General features: G+C 43.3%; 1 protein-coding gene across 2 annotated transcripts in view; it reads left to right on the top strand.

Annotated features, from left to right (window-relative positions):
• The window catches only part of Akr1d1 (aldo-keto reductase family 1 member D1), a 53,708-nt gene that overhangs the window by 9,638 nt on the left and 23,925 nt on the right, over nt 1–20,145 (top strand). The window contains exons 2-3 of one of the 2 annotated variants that reach the window (XM_055602048.1): nt 4,708–4,872; nt 7,266–7,382. In XM_055602048.1, the coding sequence (XP_055458023.1) occupies nt 4,708–4,872; nt 7,266–7,382 (282 nt within the window). The remainder of the gene's footprint in view (nt 1–4,707; nt 4,873–7,265; nt 7,383–20,145) is intronic. The other variant, XM_055602049.1, reaches the window with a different exon arrangement.

Genomic DNA, 20,145 nt, shown 5'->3' with positions numbered 1-20,145 from the left:
GCCATTAAGTTGCTTGAATGAGCTGTCTCGAATTTCTTCTTGAAGGCACTTAGTGCTATGAACTTTCCTCTTAGCACTGCTTTCATTGTGTCCCACAAGTTAGGGTATGTTGTGTCTTTATTTTCATTGAGTTCTAGAAAGGCTTTAATTTCTTTCTTTATTTCTTCCCTGACCCAGCTGTCATTTAGTAACAAGTTGTTCAGTTTCCATGAGTGTGTAGGCTTTTTGCTATTTCTGTTGTTGTTGAAGTCCAGCTTTATTCCATGGTGATCAGACAGGATACAAGGGATTATTTCAGTCTTCTTGTATCTGTTGAGGCTTGCTTTGTGACCAACTATATGGTCTATTTTGGAGAAGGTTCCATGAGGTGCTGAGAAGAAGGTAAATTCTTTTGTGTTTGGGTGTAAAGTTCTGTAGATGTCTGTGAGGTCCATTTGATTCATGACCTCTGTCAGAGATATTGTTTCTTTGTTTAATTTCTGTTTTGTTGACCTGTCCTTTGTTGAGAGTGGGGTGTTGAAGTCTCCCACTATTAATGTGTGGGGATCTATATGTGGTTTAAATTTTATCAATGTTTCTTTTACAAATGTGGGTGCTCTTGTATTTGGGGCATAGATGTTCAGGATTGTGATGTCTTCCTGGTGGAATTTTCCCTTGATGAGTATGAAGTGTCCTTCCTCATCTCTTTTTATTATTTTTGGTTGGAAGTCTATTTTATCAGATATTAGAATGGCTACTCCTGCTTGTTTCTTGGGTCCATTTGCTTGGAAAGTCATCTTCCAACCTTTTACCCTCAGGTAATGTCTATCTTTGTGTCTTAGGTGTGTTTCTTGTATGCAACAGATTGCTGGGTTTTGTTTACGTATCCATTCTGTTAATCTGTGTCTTTTTACTGGAGAGTTGAGTCCATTGATGTTGAGAGAGATTAATGACCAGTGGCTGTTAGATCCTTTGATTTTGATGTTGGCTGTGTTCATAAGTTTGTGTGCTTGGTTGCTTTTTGTTTTGCTGTAGTAAGGTTAATTATTTCCTGTGTTTTCTTGACAGAAGCTAATTTTCTTGGGTTGTATTTTCCCTTCCAGTGTCTTCTGTAATGCTGGATTTGTGTGTAGGTATTGTTGAAATTTGTTTTTGTCATTGAATATCTTGTTTTCTCCGTCTATGAGGACTGAGAGTTTTGCAGGGTATAGTAGCCTGGGTTGACATCTGTGTTCTCTTAGGGTCTGCATGATATCTGTCCAGGCCCTTCTGGCTTTCATAGTTTCTGTTGAAAAGTCAGGTGTGATTCTAATGGGTTTGCCATTATATGTTACTTGGCCTTTTTCCCTTGCAGCTTTTAGTATTTTTTCTTTGTTCTGTATACTTCCTGTTTTGATTATTATGTGGCGGGAGGATTTTCTTTTCTGGTCAAATTTGTTGGGTGTTCTGTAGGCCTCATTTATCCTTATTGGCTTCTCCTTTAACTTGGGGAAATTTTCTTCAATGATTTTGTTGAAAATATTTTCTGGGCCTTGGAGAAGGGAGTCTTCTTTTTCCTCTATTCCTATTATTCTCAGATTTTGTCTTTTCATATTGTCTTGTATTTCTTGGAAGGTCTGTGTCAGGAATTTTTTGGATTTCACATTTTCTTTGACAGATACATCGATTTCTTCCATTGTATCTTCTACACCTGAGATTCTTTCTTCCATTTCTTGTATTCTGTTGGTTATGCTTACCTCTGTAGTTCCTGTTTTCTTCCCTAAATTCTTCCTCTCCATTATTTCCTCCATTTGTGTTTTCTTTAATTTTTCTAGTTCTATCTTCAGGTCTTGAGTTGTTTTGTTTACTTCCTTCACCTGTCTGCTTGTATTTTCCTCTTTTTCTTTTAGTTCCTTCAACTCTGTTTCTTTGATTTCTTTCAGTGATTTAATTATTTCTTCTCTGAAGGCCACAAGCTGTTTGGCTGCATCTTCCCGTATTTCTTCACGGATGGCCCTAATTTGCTTGTCTTTATCTTCCTCCATTTCTTTACGGATAGCCATGATCTGTTTGGTTTTATCTTCCTCTAATTCTTTACGTATTTTATTTGTCTCCTCTATTATCTTCTTCATCAACATAGATGTAAGGTCCTCTTCTTGATTTTCTATTATGCTGCATTGTTCAGGGCTGTTCGCCCCTGGATGGCTGGGTTCTGGAGATGCCATATTGCTCTGTCTTTTGTTGGTTGAGCCTTTACGCTGACCTCTACCCATTGTGCTGATTTAGGTTTTGGCTGTTAGTTTCTGTGCTTCCTGGAGTCCTGAGGTAGGGAGTATCCCCTTGGCCGGAAGATGATTTTTCCTGAAGGAGTCCTTCTCTGCTTTTTGGTTATGGTCACTGTATGGCCAGTGTTTCTCCGGAGATGCCACTGCTCACCTCAGGTTTATAGCCCTGAGTAGTAGCTGTGGTCTATGTTAGGCAGGGGGGGATCTCCTCTTACCCATAAAATTTCTCAAGACAGCTGCCCCACTGCTGGGTTTCTTGTTATAAATTTAGTGTGCTGCTGCTCACTAAATTTCCATGTACAGTCCTCTTGAAGAAACTGCTGATTCCCTAGCTATGGGGTTTTCTCCCAACAGGGAAACTCAGTCTGTTATCCTGGGGCGCACAGTTCTGTCTGAGAAAGTGGGAGGTGCACTCAGCAAGTCTCTGGGCCAAAGGCTGATTGCTCTGCTCTGGACCTGGAGAATGTGCACCTAGGTTGATTTGGCGCCTGGGGGCACTGTTCTGGTCTGGAGGCTGGGTGCCTCACTCTGGACCAGAAGCTGTGTGTCTCTGTCTGGGATGGCGGCTGTAGGCACCACTCTGGTCCAGATGCTGTGGGTGCAGCCCCCCTGAAGGATCAGGGATTCCTACAGTTTTGGCAGTCCAGCCAGGGACAACTGGCCGATCCCTGGCACAGTATCTGAGGGCTGCTGTAATGGCTCTTCGATTCCTGCAGGTCCAAGGATGCAGCTGTGTGTCCCAGTGCCCCAGGGGAACGCAACAATGGCGGCAGAGCACAGCGCTTCTGCCTGCACTAGAGTCTGCGTGAGTCCAGGAAGTGTTTTGGTGCTGGGTGTCCTAAGCGTTAGAGCTGCTGACCCCCTCCACTGGGGGTTTCCTCCTGCCAGAGACACGCAGTCTGGTGCCCTGGTGCCCTGGTGCCCACAGTTCTATCTGAGGCGGCGAATCAGGCGCGCAGGCAGGGCGCTGTGCAGGCAGGCGCCTTTGTCCCTCCCGGCTCTGGGTCCGGGCTGGCTCCTGGGGCACCCGCGGAACCCGAGTCTTTTCCAGGGGATGTCTGGGTAACCTGGGGTCGGTCCCAATTGTTTCCTGCTCCGTGGGGTTATCTCTCGACTGGGAGATCCAGTCTATGGTGTTGTGGGCCCACAGTTCAGTCTGGGACCGTGACCAGATCGCGCTGGCGGGTAGCTCTGGGCTGGCGACCAAGCGCCTGGCGGAACGGGGATCTCTTCCGCGGTTTAGCCGGGTGAGTTAAAGCTGATCGAATCCCCCACCGTGGGGTATCCTCTCACCTGAGAAACACAACCACTTGTGTTTTATGGCCGCGAGTTCTGATTGCTGGTCACTGTGCCAATCCTGCTGTGCTGCTCCTCAGAATGAGAGTCCTCCCCGCGCTGCCATCTTGCCCCGCCGACTCCACTTTATTTTTTGAGACAGGATCTCCCGCAGAACCTAGAGCTTACCGTTCACAACACCAGCAGACCAATGAGCTCCAAGGATCAACCTGCTTGTCTCTGCTCCTCAAGCCATCACTGGGGACACTAACTCATCCCATCATGTTTGGCTTTTATATGGGTGCTGGGGATTCAAGCTCAGGCCTTCATGTTAGCATGGCATGCAGCTTACCAATTGAGCCATCTTCCAGCCCCCTATACTAAACTATTAAGGATCAAATCAAAGGAAATCAAAGGGTACCTCTTCCCACTCACTAAACCGTAACTTACACAGATTCACACACAGCCTCTTGTCCTCCGTTATATAGCACTTATCACACTCAGTTGTAACTACTGACACTCTGCAACCTTTCTCACTAGTCGGAGAAGTCTATGAGAAAAAAACTGTTGCTTGTTCAATTCTAGAGTCTCATGATAATATCTTTTATTTGAAGCCCGCTCAAATAGTACTTATTAACCTAATCAAGAAGTTTGTGAGAGGGATGTGTACATCAGATGGTATGGAGATATAAATAAATTTTAAAAATAGCTACAAGTGTTCTAAACACTTAACTATGTGTAGGAACTCTGTACAGGTTTTGTATTACATGTATTTTCTAACATAATCCTCATAGTACATAATCAATACCAGTTAAATCCATTGATAGATAGAAAAACTGAGTACAGAGAGATCGAACATATCACTCCAGATTAGACAGTTAAGGCCCAGAGCTGAGATGTGAAGCCACATCATGTTATGTCTGGATCTTGGTCCCTGCACACTGCTTTGGCAATATTGATGAATCACATTTCTCAAAGCACAATGCTCAGAACAACCTGGGTAGGTGGAATGCTGAAGGAGACAGCTCTCTACAATTTCTTCTTAATTCCAAGATCTTCCAATCATAAAATCACGATGTTGGAAACTGTTGTGTGAGCCATAAAACAATATAATCATGGATGTCCTTTTTAACATGAACTTAAAACACATTTCTCTTCTCCTCACACTTAATCATCTTTATCACATAAGGTCCCCAGGAAGACCTATAAGGCAGTGAAAGCAGCCATTGATGAAGGATACCGGCACTTTGATGGGGCCTACATCTACCACAATGAGCATGAAGTCGGTGAGGCCATCAGAGAAAAGATAGCAGAAGGGAAGGTAAAGAGGGAAGAGATTTTCTACTGCGGAAAGGTGAGTCATTTCTTCCTATGTAGGTACCGTGAACATAGGATAGGTTGAGGTTACAGCGCAGTAGGATAGCCCTCACCTAGTGTGCACAAGGTCTTAAATGTGATCTCAAACACTGGAAAACAATAAAGAAAGAAGTGGGGGAAGAAGCAGAGGAGGAAGAGAAGGAAGTGGCAAATTATTCTTTGAAATTCTTTAATTTGCTGAAAAGTAAACCTGTGTATACATGTACATCATTCAGATATAAGAGAACACACACAGCAACATATGACCACAGGCAAACAGAAAGCCATGTGTAACTGAGCTCAAGAAAGGGCTGGTGGTTTGGCCCATTAAGGTCTGTTTTCACCACAGCTTTACCAATACCAAGGGCAGTAAAAGGTGGAAGGTGAATGCCCAGACTTCGGTGGTGGGCTTTTGTTGTGGTTTGGATAAGAATGACCTTATAGGCTCATATGCTTATATGTTTAGTCCCCAGTTGGTGAACTGTTTGGAAGGATGAGACGATATGGGGGCTTCAGGAGTGGGGGTCCTTGTTGAAGGAGGTATGTTGCTAGGGGTAAGCTTTGAGTTTTCAGAAGCCCAAAGCAGGCCCAGCACTCTCTATATGCTGCCTGTGAATCAGTACTGATTCACAGTACTCTCAGTTATTGATCCAGTTACATATGTGCCTGCCACCGTGATGATCATGGATGATGGATGATGTCTCTGAAATTATAAACAAGGCCATGAGTAAATGCTTTCTTTTGTAAGAGTTGCCTTAGTCATGGTGTCTCTTCATAGCAATAGAACAATGACTAAGACAATTACCCATGTCAGAAGATGTTCCCCACAGCATAATACAAGAGAATATTTTAAAAAATAACTATATGGTCTAGCTGTGGGGTACTTAACATTTATGAACCTTGTTTTTCCTCTATAAAGATGGGAAAATAAAGCCAAGCATTTCATAAACTTATGAATTAGCATTTACAAAGCATTTAAACTGTACTGAGCACAAAACTAATATGTCTTTATAGAACAAAAACAACAACAAAAACATTAAACAGGACCTGTAATCTAGGAGACTCAGGAGGCTGAGGAAGGAGGATCACAGTTTAGTGCCTTCTTGGGATACAGATGGAGTTAAGACTGCTTAAGTAACTTAACAAGCATTCATCTCCAAAGTTAGTAAGGAATAAGGCTGTAGCTCAGTGGTAGTGTTTATGTGGCTTGCATGAGGCCCTGGGTTCATTCCTCGACATCACAGACAGAAAAGAGAAAAAGGAAAATGGAATTTTCACTTGAATGGAATGGCAGTGATAATGCCAATGGGGTCCATGATAATGGCAGAAGTACATTTCTCTACTCTCATTCCTTTACATATTTTCTACCCTGTGCTCCCTCTCCTCCTCACTAGGGTTTGAAGCCAGGGCCTTATGCAGGAAGGGCAGGCACTAACTCACTAAGCTGCACTCCCAACCTTTTTAATGGTATGTGTATATGTGTATGAGTGCACATTTGTGTGTGTGTGTCTGTGTGTGTACATGTCCACGAGAGAGAGGTGGGGGCAGAAGCCAACCTCAGCTGTCATTCCTCGGCAGCCTTGGTTTTTGACACAGGGTCTCTCCCTGAGGTTTGGGGATCAGTGATTAAATCAGCGCAACCGGGCCAGCAAGACCCAGGGATCTGCTTACCTATCTCTGCTGCCCAGCCCTGTAATTGAGCAAATGCTATTAAGACTGGCTCATTTACATAGGATTAGGGGATTCAACCCCAAGTCAGCCCTTTACTGAGGAAACTCTCTCACCAGTCCCTTCCCTCAGCCCTTCTCTCCACCAACTAATCCTTTTGTAAACTCTAGTCTGGAACAAGGTCTTGCCAAATTGCTTAATCTGGCCTAGAACTCACTCTATAATCCTTGAACTTTTGACCTTTCTGCCACCACCTACCAAACAGCTAATAATACAGCTGTGTGCCACTATGTCTGTTCTTTTGGGTGCTTTTAAAATGAGAATAAAACTGGGGAAGTCTAATTTTCCAGTTTTATATTCTGTGATCCCTCTTAAAAAAAAAAAAAAAAGCCTTAGAGCAAAATTTATGCTATAAGAAGGCATACTAATTTTTGTGATTACCACTCAGATTTCTGCACTGGCATAAAAATCTGACCTTACTCATCCACCATCCATCACTTTGAACTCAGAGTGAAGTTGACAAAACTGTCCTGAGGTGTGAGAGCAAATGAGATTGAAGAGCAGTGGATAGTCATAGTGGTGTCAAGAGTTTCATCAAGCCTTCGCATTCTCAGGTGTCAACATGTTTTTGTGAGAGGAAAGAAGCAGATGATATGTGCTTTACTACGTGAATGTAGAAATAAGTAGATACTGTTTCACTGTCCTTCTTGGTTTTCTTTCCAGTTGTGGGCTACAGAACATGTTCCAGAGATGGTCCAGCCAGCCGTGGAAAGAACTATAAAGAACCTCAAGCTAGAGTATGTGGACCTTTATATCATTGAAATACCGATGGCCTTTAAGGTAAGCTCATGTATCTACAAGTTAGAGCTCTATTCTCTGTTGATCATCCTTTAGTAGCACAGAATGCAGTAGTGTTTGTTACTGTAGATGGGGGATAATGGCCTTGCCTGCCCGACAAAAACCCAACAAATAATGCTAACAGGTTTGGGCCCAAGTTTCTTAACTAAATGTAATTTCTATAATACATGTTTTAACAGCTGTCATTGTTTCCCATCAAAATAACGCTGTGTTCCACATTTTAGTGAATGAGTATCTAGACATATCCATATTCTAACCCCACAGCTAGAAAAAGTCTTCACATATCTCAGAGCAAAATACTATATACAATAATAAAAAAATAATAATTCTTACCTCCCGTTCCCTCCAACAGAAGACAACAAAAAAGTGGTCAGATTTGTGAAGCCTAAAGAGACAGCACGTCAGGGTGTCATTTATTCCTCTAATACAAGTGCAGTCCTTTTTGGAACTTTGGCCATCTGTAGACACTCTGTTTATTAAATACCCTGATATACACAGTTACTGGGTAGGAAATGCTTTAAACTTTGATAGAAAGAGAAATTAAGAAACAGAACTGGACTTGGGAGAGTAGGCCCAGAACCTCACGTGGGCAGCACAGTAGAGCTGGCCCTGATGGTGTGTGTGAGGGAGAACAGCTCAGTTACCACTCAAGCCCAGATCCAGGGTTTTGAGGTTGCTCACCCCAACATCTGTCCCATCCATAAACTGCTCGAGTACATCAAGGGCCAGTCCTGCAAATCTAAAGCTGTAGGGTCTCCATGACATAGGGCAACAACAGGATACCAAACAGGATTTAACAGACAGGACAATATAGCTCAAGTTTGATAGGTTTTTAGTAAATTCACATTCAGTCAGCTCCATGAGTAATTAAAATAAAAAAATCTCACAGGGTCAGGGTTTCTGTATCTAATAATTGCCTGTGTGTTTCTACCTTGGAGTACAGCAACCTCCTTGTTCTCACCTGCTTGTTCCTTAGTGGCCTCCACCGTATTCTCTGGCTCAAAGTAACATAAACAGGGAGGCGAAACAGATATATTCTCTGGTCTGTTTGTATCTCACCGGGTCATATGCCTCTGCTGAGCAGGACAGTTGTGGCCTAAGTTCTTACCTTCAGAGGACTATGATTTTCCTCAGACCCAACTGCAAAGCAAGTACAAGACATACCAGCCACTGGCCTGGAACAGAACTGTAACACCCGGTGCACCTTGGGCTACCGTTTTCATTATTTGTACAAGTCTGGAGGGAAAGAACATTCTTACTCAATGAAGCAACTTTATTGCTCACAGATAGGCATCAGGGGACAGTGGCAACACAGCATTCATAGCAGGCTGATTTGCATGTGTCTGTTATAGGCACAACTGGAGCTGGGACTTCAAAATGCTGTTTTATATTCCTCAGGGACAATATGCCAAGCTGAGCTGAAACTTTGCAGGACACTGTTTTAAGAAGGACAGGATCAGGGTCCAGGCTATTCCAGAATGTTCTTCCTGGTCTCAGGCTGTGTCGGTCTTACTACATTCTTTAATTATTCTTGAGAACTCCAAATGGAAAGGAGGGGAAAAGCTGTGTCAGCCACTGCCTTTTAGTCATTCAGCTTGTACCAATTTAACTTCCCAGTGTTTCTTAACCTTCCTGCCTCGGGTGGCACTGATTCAGCTAACTCTACAGGGATCAGCTATGACCATCTTCCATCTTGCATTGTACACAAAAGCAGAAAGATCCAGCTTTAGCAAAACCTTATTTTGCTGCTCATCTTAAAAGCCCAGAAGCAAATAAATACATTTACCTTTCTTATAGGACTCCACAGAAGGTTGTAAAAATGTCCAGCAAAGCTACTGTTGTCCTAGTAATTTTCCTGAGTCTCAAGGCACAACAATGGGGAATGTGTTTTACAAAAGAATGCCTTAAAAAGGAGAGAAGCTCAAAGGAAAAACTTAGTAATAAATTGAAGAACAAAATGGGTACTGTTGCTTCATCTCCTTCTCTCCGTGTTTTGTGTAGTTGTGACAAATCTGAGGTTGAATAATTTAAAGCAAATGGAAGTTTGTTGGCTCAGGGTAATAGAAGCTGAGAAGCCCAAGCCAAGGTGGCTCAAAGAATTGTGCACCTGCCACCAAGCCTAATGACCTGAGTTTGATCCCTTGAACCCATGTAGGCAGAAGGAATGAGCCAACTCCCACAAGCTGTCCCCTGATCTCCATAGAAATGCCATGACAGAGGTACATACATACACACAAAATTAAAATGTAATTAAAAGATTTTTTAAAAGGACATAACCACTGGTGGGCTAGTGGGGACTGAGTGTCTCATGCTGTGCCTAGGACCTAGTGGCTGTCCTAGCCACCAACTGCATTTTTCCTTCCTTCCTTCCTTCCTTCCCTCCTTCCTTTCTCCCTCCATCCCTCTCTCCCATCTCTCTCTCTCTTCTCTCTTTCTCCCTCTTTTTTAATGTTTTACATTTTTATCTTGAATTTCGTACATGAATACACCATATTTGCTTTATTTCTACCCTCGACTTCTCCCATGGCCCCAATGTACCTGTTCTCAAATTAATGACCTCATCACCTCATCGTGCATATATATATATATATATATATATACATATGTATATATGTTCATATGTATACACATTTATGGTGTGTGAGTGTGTGAGTGTGTGAGTGTGAGTACATATGTATACACATTCATGGTGTGTGAGTGTGTGAGTGTGAGTGTGTGTGTGTGTGTGTGTGTGTGTGTGTGTGTGTGTGTGTGTGTATGTGTAAAACATACTGACTCCAATCGTTACTGCTTCTATTTGCATGAGTTTTGGGATAACCACTTAAGATTGGGTTCTCATCACTAAAAAACCAAAAAACCAAAAATCTGGTTCTCCATTCCTAAGCAGCCCCTGGCTGCCCGTAGCACTTTACTGGTTAGGTCTTATGAAAATTTCCTTTGTCCATGTCAGCATACTGAAAGGTGTGGCCTTGGCAGATCTTGTACAGAGGATGGTACTGTTCTTCACTAAATAATTTATCCTCACTTTTCATCATGCTTTGGGTTTCATAAAAGAGAAAGAACTTTGTTGCTTTAAACCTCAGATAAGACAGATGCCAGAACACTAACACTGAAAGTCCTCATTCTCAGCCATCATTCACTTCTTAAGAAGGCACATGTAGCTATTGTTAAATGGAAAACTGATCTACCTCAAAACAAATGTCAGGCAAGATAATGGCAATAATGTGCAAGTGCACTGGACAAATGAATCTGCCTGGAGAGTACCACGAAGAAGAGACTGCATTAACCATATTATACTAATTACAAAGACTGCAAGCAGTCCCTGTGCACACAGAGAAGCCAGGAAACATTAAACACACAGGCTCATCATCAAAGGAAAGAGATGTTTCCCTGTCTTCCTCTCAGAATTCTTGGAAAGTATGTACTTTAGAACCTGGTGACCCTTTGCTATTTATGAAATGAGGCTTCACCCATATCCTCCAGAGTTTATATTTTGTTTATCCCAGACTCTCCCCACTAAATCCAGAGCATCGCTTCTAAGTCCATTAAGCCCATCCCTATGAGAGAGGTGCCACTTGTTCTTTACAACAGCCTAAGTGACTTTTGTATCTTAGGCCAGGATAATCCTGACTCCCACAGGCATTGCTTACCTCAGTTATTCTCCCCAGACCCTAAACCTTGAGCCCTGTTTCGTCAACAGAGCCCGTCTTTATGGAAGAAGCCATATGTACTTTGTAAAGAGTCTCAAAGTAAACATGTCTTTAGTTTGTTCTATACTTTGTACTAAGTTAATTGTCATCAGGAACCTTTTTTCCAAAATTGTGCTATGCTTAAATATGACTAAAAAAACCCAATTGGTATCAGATCCCAAGAAGTTTGGCTCAGCAACAGCTAACTAAGTCAGGCTAAACCAAGTCTCATTCTTACCTCCCCTGAATCATTTCCCTGCCAGCTATTACACTTGCAGAGACCCTCACAGCTGGCACCCAAATGTGGGCACACAACCCTTGGAAAAAGCAAAAACATTTTTCTTTAAACAGAAATTAGAGCCAGGCACAGTGGCACATGCCTGTAATCCCAACACTTGGGGAGTCAGAAGCAGGTGGATCTCTGTGAGTTCGAGGCCAGCCTAGTCTACAAAGTCCAGGACAGCCAAGGCTACACAGAGGAACCCTGTCTTAAGGGAAAAAGGAAAAAAAGAAAGGAAGGAAGGAAGGAAGGAAGGAAGGAAGGAAGGAAGGAGGGAGGGAGGGAGGGAGGGAGGGAGGGAGGGAGGAAGGAAGGAAGGAAGGAAGGAAGGAAGGAAGGAAGGAAGGAGGAAGGAAGGAAGGAAGGAAGGAAGGAAGGAAGGAAGGAAGGAAGGAAGGAAGGAAGGAAGAAAAAAAGAAAGAAAGAAAGAAAGAAAGAAAGAAAGAAAGAAAGAAAGAAAGAAAGAAAGAAAAAAAAGAGAAATTCAGCGTTTAGGAAACTTGGGCCTCCCACCTAAGGGGTTACAACCATATAAGTGACAGAGTAAAAATTAACATAGGTTCTTTTCAGTCGTTGGAAACAAAGCATTTTATGCAATTATTGAGATATTGTTAAGATCTAGAGGAGCAAAATATTTAGAGCAACAGCTTTGCAACCTTATACATGTAGGAACTAATAGAAAGACAGTCCGGATAAGGAGGATAAAAATCCCTGTAATTGTTTTATAAGCTGCAGTACAGTAACATATTGCTTAAACCCTCTCGGGCATATTTTTTGGCAGGGCAGGCAAAGTAGATATCAGTAACTCAGGTTCCCTGGTCACAGAGCCGCATCAGGGCTCACTCTTCTGAGGGATCTGATTGGAACTCAAAGGCCTTGGTCAGCAGCCTTTTCCACACCGCTTTTTCCATTCCCAGGTTTTGGTAGTGCAGAGCAAATCCCAGGGAGTGCTGGGCAGGGCTCCGCGACCCCAAGCATGAGCTAGCCCTCTGTTGCCCCAGAGCTTAGTTTTATCTTTGCTTGTTTGTGTGTGTTGTGTTTGTTTTCCCTCACAGTGGGAACAAGTCAGTACAGATTGATCATTTGTCCTTTTGTGGGTAAATTTTTAAACAGACTCAACTTCTGGTACAGGAACAGTTGCAACTAAGCTAAAAAGTACCTAAGCCCACCCTGTTTAAGTTTTCTAAGGTCATGGTCAGTCACGGTGTGGAGGACATTCTCCTTTCCTACTGGTCTAATCAACACCTAAATGACTGTTCTAACTTTCATGGTAAATAAACTAAGAGAACAAAGTTTAAATGTAGCTCCAAATAAAATACAAAAACAACCACTTTATAATTATTTAAGATATATTATTACTCAACAACAAAAATTTGCCATCAGCTTCTCAGCTTAAAACTTTCCAAACCAAGGAGAGCAACAGAACCAGAAAATTTGAACACAGGGGTCTTCCCAGAGACTCATACTCCAACCAAGTACCATGCATAGAGATAACCTAGAACCTCTGCACAGATGTAGCACATGACAGTTCAGTGTCCAAGTGGGTTACATAGTAATGGGAAGAGGGACTGCCTCTGACATAATCTGATTGGCCTGCTCTTTGATCACCTCCCCCTGAGGGGGGAACAGCCTTACCAGGCCACAGAAGATGACAATGCAGCCACTCCTGATGTGATCTGATAGACTAAGATCAGAAGGAAGGAGAGGAGGACCTCCCCTATCAGTGGACTTGGGGAGGGGCATGCGTGAAGAAGGGGGAGGAAGGGAGGGTGGGATTGGGAGGGGAGGAGGGAGGGGCTTATGGGGGATACAAAGTGAATAAAGTGTAATTAATAAAAAATAAATAAATAAAAATTAAAAAAAAACTTCCCAAACAATGCACTTACAAAGAATTTGGGCCATATCAATTGGTTGTATCCTTATCTGCTTATCGCTACTAAGGATTTGGCTCTGCTCTTTAAGTTACTTTCTGGATACTTGGTTAAATTCTCTTGGTTTTTCAAGACAGGGTTTCTCTGTGTAACCTTGGTTATCCTGGACTCACTTTGTAGACCAGACTGGCCTCAAACTGGCAGAGATCTGCCTGCCTCTGCCTCCTTGAGTTCTGAGATTACAGGCGTGTGCCACCATGCCTGGCTATTCGGTTAAATTCTGTAAGAATAACCGCTGAGGCAGAATAGGTTATTAGTTTATTAAGTAATGCTGCTGCTAAAGCAGTGGCTCGTAGAATGAATCCCTTACTTCTTTATCATTTATTTATCCTTCCTCCCTCATTATCTCCTACTGAAATTATATGTCAACAAGATAATATTACAAAAATTTATGCATGTCATAATTCTCCACAACTATCAGTAACTCCTTATTTACAAGAAATCATAGACTTAAATAATGATGGAAAGGACAGGTCTTAACTTACTGGTAGAGAGCGTACAGAAATTATTGTATCACTACATAAAATACAGGTCAATTATTTGCTCCACATTGATGATGATTGATGAATGGCTTCTCGTTGCTGATCCAATAAATCCAGTTGAGCCAAATTAAAAAAGTAAAAGGCAGGTTTATTCAGGGATTAGTGGGTCCCTGGAAAATTCATGGTCTCCCAGTAGGAGGTCCATGAAGTCCAGCATTGGGATGGGTTAGGGGCTTTTTGTAGAAGGGAAAAGGTAGTGACATGTTTGATAAAATATTGAAGTATTGCCTGGGTTTGGAGATCCAATAGGTGTGTCATAGTCCAGTGGTCACTTTAGAATCTGGAGCTAAGTGTTCTCTTTGTCTAATGTTTTTGGAGGGCTTTTGTAATTGGGAGGGGGATTATCTCTTTGTCCTGTTTGGGGGCTTCTGGTTGGAGGGAACAGATCTCTGTCCAGTTGAGGTGACCACCACATAGCCACCTGGCAGGTTCCTGAGTTATCTATAAGGGAACTTTGGTCCATGAAAAGGGAGAGCTGTAGGTTTGTGAGACCTTCGTCTAGGAAACTGGGTCAGAGTGAACATAGGGGCTTCCACAGCCTCTAGGTAGGAGTGGGAAGGGGTGTTGGAGAAGGATGGAACAGGAGAAGTGATGCCAGATTTAGAACAGGGCTAGGGGCCAAAGTAACATGGGAGTTTTCCAGGAAAAACAGATGGAAGGCCTGGACCCCTGAGGGTTGGAGGAGAGAGAGACAGAGAGGAGTGTCTCAGGAGATTAGGGTGGATATATAGAATACACTGGAGTGATCTTGAGGACCTCTGCCATTGCCATCTCTAGGGCTCACTTACTTGGCTGCTATCTGCACCCAATAGGGTCTAATTGTTTAGACAGAAAAGCGATGGCTTTGTGGGAGGGTCCAGTGGGTTGGGACTGGACACCTGTTGCTACCTCACCCTCTCATCAGTAGAGAGGTGGTAAGGCCGAGGAGAGTCTGGAAAGGCCAAGGCTAGGGCTGTTTAAAAGAAGCCTCAAAGAATAAGGAAAATAGTGACGAACTGTAGCTGGGTGGATGTGAGGTCCATGGGGTGGCTGGTCTCATTGGCTGCCTGGTATAGCGGCTTAGTTGTGATAGCGAAACTGGGAGTCCAATGTCTAAAGAACCCCACCAGGCCCCAAAATGAAAGAATTTGATCTGCTGTAGTTGGGGGTTGCAGGTCCCTCAGGGACCGCCTGGTTGGAGGTCTTAGAGCCTTGGCTAAGCTGGACCCCTAGATATACAACTGTGGGAGAGCATAGTTGGGCTTTGGAAGAAGTATTCTAAGGAGCCAAGAGGGTTCAAGAGTTGGGAAGTTACCTTTTGGGATAGGGAAAGGGAGAAGACTGCATAGGAAGAGGTCATCCACGTACTGGAGTAGGGTACTGGGGCTGAAGTCGAAGGAGAATAAACTCGGGTCAAGGCCTGGCCAATGAAGTGGAGACTATCTCGAAAACCCTGAGAGAGCACAGTCCAAGCAAGCTGCCTCACAGACCATGTGTCAGGGTCCTCCAAGTGAAAGCAAAGAGGAAATATCAATCAGGGTGTAAAGAAACCATGAATAAAGCAACACCTCGTTGATGAGACAGAGGTCCAGAGCGCTTCTGCACTGGAAAAATGGGGGAGTTGCAGGGCAAATTGGTGGGGATCAGAAGGCCCTGAGATGGTAGGCTGGCGATGATGGGCTTGAAACCCCAGCGACAAGTCTCTGAGTTGGGAAACTGGAGTTGTCAAAAGAGGAGGGATTCTTCAAGCAAACTGTGGCCAGTTGGTGGTGGGTAGCTATTACCAGGGTCAAGATGTCCCAGATCAACAGGTTCCAGAAGAGCAGGGGTGGAGGAGTCTGAAGTGTAGATCTGGAAGGCAATTAAGGGAAGAAGTAAATGAGAGAGAGTCTGGAAAGGTGACAGGAAAGAAAAAGAGGGTAACCCTGAAACAGGTGAAAATGTCACAGCCGAGTAAAGGCACTGGACACACAAGCATGAGAAGGAAGGAATGTGAGAAAGACTGTCCAGCAAGCATACATGACAAAGGCAAAGACCTAGCTGAAAAGTGGGGGGGGGCGGTCTCTAATACGCCCCTGTGACAGAGACCCATGAAGGGACTGTATGACCTGAGTATGAGATGAGGACTAAAAAGTCAGCCCCTGTGTCCACTAGGAAGGTGGTGCATCTTCCTAGGCTTGAATAGAGTAATGGGGGTGGGGGGTGGGGGGAGGTCTCTGAGGTTGGACGCTGTTGGTCCTCCACCAAACCAAGGGCATGAAGAGTTTGAAATGTCCCCAATGGTGAGGCTGGGTCTCTATGGTGTGGCACAAGAGTCAGACTCCCAATGGGGCACTCCAAAGTGGTCAGGTTGCCGGTGGGGTGGAGGCAGTGGGGGCTTGGCTTTGTTGGTGAGTGGGGATTAGGACAGATGATGGACCACACCAAATACAGGCTCCCAGTGGGACCGACTTTGCCCCGACTGGATGGGGCCACGGAAATCTCCAGATCCCTTTTTGGAGGATGTTGTTGGCCTTAGGGCCACCCTCAGAGCTTGGGAGTGGTGGGTAAGGTTCTGTCACACCTGAGCTTGTTGGCAAGACTCAGCTACCTCATCTTGGGTGTTAAAGAGCTTGAAGGCCACTTTCACCAAGTCCTGAATTGGAGTTTAAGAACCGTCCTCAACCTTTTTGAGTTTTTTTCCTAATGTCTGAGTCCAATTGGGAAATAAAATGAGAGGCCAGTAATACAGCCCCTGTTGAAGAGGTCAGGTTAATGCAGGTGTTCTTGGTCATAATCTCTTATAATCTGGTAAGAAAACCCCCATTCAATCAGTAACCTCCTGGAATCTAACAAAGTTGACTACTTAGTTAGAAATTTTCTCCAAACTGGGCACGGTGGGATTACAGCTGTAATTCCAGCACACACATAGACAGGCAGATCTCTGTGAGTTCAAAATTAAAATTGCCCTGGAACTTAAATCTCTCTGTGTGTATGTATGTGTCTTCCTCTCCCTTTTTAGACAGGGTTTCTCTGAGTAGTCTTGGCTATTCTGGTCTCCTTTTGTTTACCAGGCTGGCCTCAAACTCACAGAGATCTGCTGCCTCTGCCTCCCTGAGTGCTGGGATTACAGGCATATATAGCCTTAAATTTAAGTCTTTAAAAATTATTGAGCACTGGGCGTGGTGGTGCACGCCTGTAATCTCAGAACTTGGGGAGGCAGATGCAGGTGGATCTCCGTGAGGTCAAGGCCAGCCTAGTCTACAAAGTGAATCCAGGACAGCCAAGGATACACAGAGCAACCCTGTCTCAAAAAGGGGGGGGTAGCATTGATAATTAAATAGATTTTATTTTTTAGTTTTATGTTTGCTTTTGATCAGACTCTGGCAAGAAAAAGTTTAAAAGAAGCTCACAGGTGCCTACCTTCTATTAAAGACATTATTTCTCACAGTATAAAGAACTATTTTACAGTATTCCAAGCTTCTAGCGCATATTTAATGGTGAATGGACATCAACTTGACGTCTGAACTACTTCGGTCTGCATCTGGGGAGCCTCTGCTGGACGTATGGAGAAATCCATGCTCAAAATCCACTCTAGCTATGTACAATGTCTCTCCCTGACTCACCCCAGGTATGGGATGAGGCCCAGAAAAATACCACTGTGTCATATCTGAAACTTGACTTTGTCAAATACCTGTTTATACATGTCCTTTCTGAGATTCCCATTACAACTAAAAACTGAAAATGATCCTGCCTGAAATACGTTAAATAACAAGATCTAGAAACTCATCAATGAAAAGGGCCCTATGTTCTAACATCAAGGCGAGATCATGCTTATGTCTTTATATAAAATAAATAAAACCCCATGGCTCCCACCTTGCCATATCTGGGACAATATCCCAGAGACACCAGACAAGTGAAGTATCTGAAAGTGGATGACAAACTCATGTGCGTTGGTTTGAATGAAAATAGGAGTGTTGCTATTAAGAGGCACATGAATGTTAGAGGAAGCATGTTACTAGGGATGGACTTTGAGATTTCAGATGCTTAATCCAGGCACAGTATCAATATTTCTTCCTGAAGTATAAGCCAGTCCTAACTAAATGTTTTCCTTTATAAGAATTGCTGTGCTCATGGTGCCTCTTCACAGCAACAGAAACCCTAAGGTGGAATAGTAAACCTATTGATAACTTGCTGAAAGAGACATCAAGACTTTAACTCATCAACTGAGACTTTGGGGAAACGACAAAGACACTATACTGCCAACCCAAAAATGATGCTATTATGTGTACTGATTGTATTGTATGTTAACTCAGTTTGCCAATGCAAATTCTAAGTGTTTTTTGTCAGGGCTTAAAGGATACACCTGTAAGAGCAGGCAGTATGATGTTGCTTACCATGCTAAAGATTGTTTTTTTTTATTTATTTTTTATTATTAATTACACTTTATTCAGTTTGTATCCCCCATAAGCCCCTCCCTCCTCCCCTCCCAATCCCACCCTCCCTTCCTCCCCCTTCTTCACGCATGCCCCTCCCCAAGTCCACTGATAGGGGAGGTCCTCCTCTCCTTCCTTCTGATCTTAGTCTATCAGATCACATCAGGAGTGGCTGCATTGTCATCTTCTATGGCCTGGTAACGCTGCTCCCCCCTTAGGGGGAGGTGATCAAAGAGGAGGCCAATCAGATTATGTCAGGGGCAGTCCCTCTTCCTATTACTATGTAACGCCCTTGGACACTGAACTGTCATGTGCTACATCTATGCAGGGGTTCTAGGTTATCTCTATGCATGGTCCTTGGTTGGAGTATGAGTCTCTGGGAAGTTCCCTGTGTTCAAATTTTCTGGTTCTGTTGCTCTCCTTGTGTGGTTCCCATCCTCTCCAGCTCTTACTATTTCCCACTTCTTACATAAGATTCCATGCACTCTGCTCAACAGTTGGCCATAAGTCTCAGCGTCTGCTTTGATAGTCTGCAGGGCAGAGGCTTTCGGAGGCCCTTTGTGGCAGGTTCCTAGGTTGTTTCCTGTTTTCTTCTTCTTCTGATGTCCAACCTCTTTGCCTCTCAGGATGGGGATTGAGCATTTTAGTCAGGGTCCTCTTTCTTGCTTGGTTTCTTTAGATGTACAGTTTTTAGTAGGTTTATCCTATGTTATATGTCTATATTAGTGAGTATATACCATGTGTGTCTTTCTGCTTCTGGGACAGCTCATGCAGGATGATCCTTTCTAGGTCCCACCATTTACCTGCAAATTTCATGATTTCCTTATTTTTCATTGCTGAGTAATACTCCATTGTATAGATGTACCACAATTTCTGCATCCATTCTTCAGTTGAGGGGCATCTGGGTTGTTTCCAGCTTCTGGCTATTACAAATAAAGCTGCTACAAACATGGTTGAGCAAATGTCCTTATTGTGTACTTGAGCCTCTTTTGGATATATGCCTAGGAGTGGTATGGCTGGATCTTGAGGAAGCAGTATTCCTAGTTGTCTGAGAAAGTGCCAGATTGATTTCCAGAGTGGTTGTACCAGTTTACATTCCCACCAGCAGTGGAGGAGGGTTCCCCTTTCTCCACAACCTCTCCAACATGTATTGTCACTTGAGTTTTTCATCTTGGCCATTCTGATGGGTGTAAGGTGAAATCTCAGGGTTGTTTTGATTTGCATTTCCCTGATGGCTAATGACATTGAGCATTTCTTTAATTGTTTCTCTGCCATTTGATATTCCTCTACAGAGAATTCTCTGTTTAGCTCTGTTCTCCATTTTTTAATTGGATTACTTGGTTTGCTATTTTTCAGCTTTTTTAGTTCTTTATATATACTGGATATTAGTCCTCTGTCAGATAGAGGGTTGGTGAAGATTCTTTCCCAATCTGTAAACAGTCGTTTTGTTTTAATGACGGTGTCCTTTGCTTTACAGAAGCTTTTCAGTTTCATGAGGTCCCATTTATTGATTGTTGCTCTTAGAGCCTGTGCTGTTGGTGTTCTGTTCAGAAAGTTGTCTCCTGTGCCAATGAGTTCTAGGCTCTTCCCCACTTTTTTTTCTAACCGATTTAATGTGTCTGGTTTTATGTTGAGGTCTTTGATTCACTTGGACTTTAGTTTTGTGCAGGGTGATAAGTATGGATCTATTTTCATTTTTCTACATGTAGACATCCAGTTACACAGACCAGAACCATTTGTTGAAGATGCCATCTTTTCTCCATTGTATGGTTTCGGCATCTTTGTCAAAGATCAGGTGTCCATAAGTGTGTGGGTTTATTTCTGGGTCCTCTGTTCGGTTCCATTGATCCACCATTCTGTTTCTATGCCAGTACCATGCAGGTTTTATAACTGTTGCTCTATAGTACAG

The sequence above is a fragment of the Psammomys obesus genome, unplaced genomic scaffold, assembly GCF_907164565.1.
Source record: "Psammomys obesus unplaced genomic scaffold, mPsaObe1.curated_primary_1811, whole genome shotgun sequence".
Lineage (NCBI taxonomy): Eukaryota > Metazoa > Chordata > Mammalia > Rodentia > Muridae > Psammomys > Psammomys obesus.
Note: the sequence above shows the minus strand (reverse complement) of the source record. Positions and strands in the feature narration are given on the sequence as shown.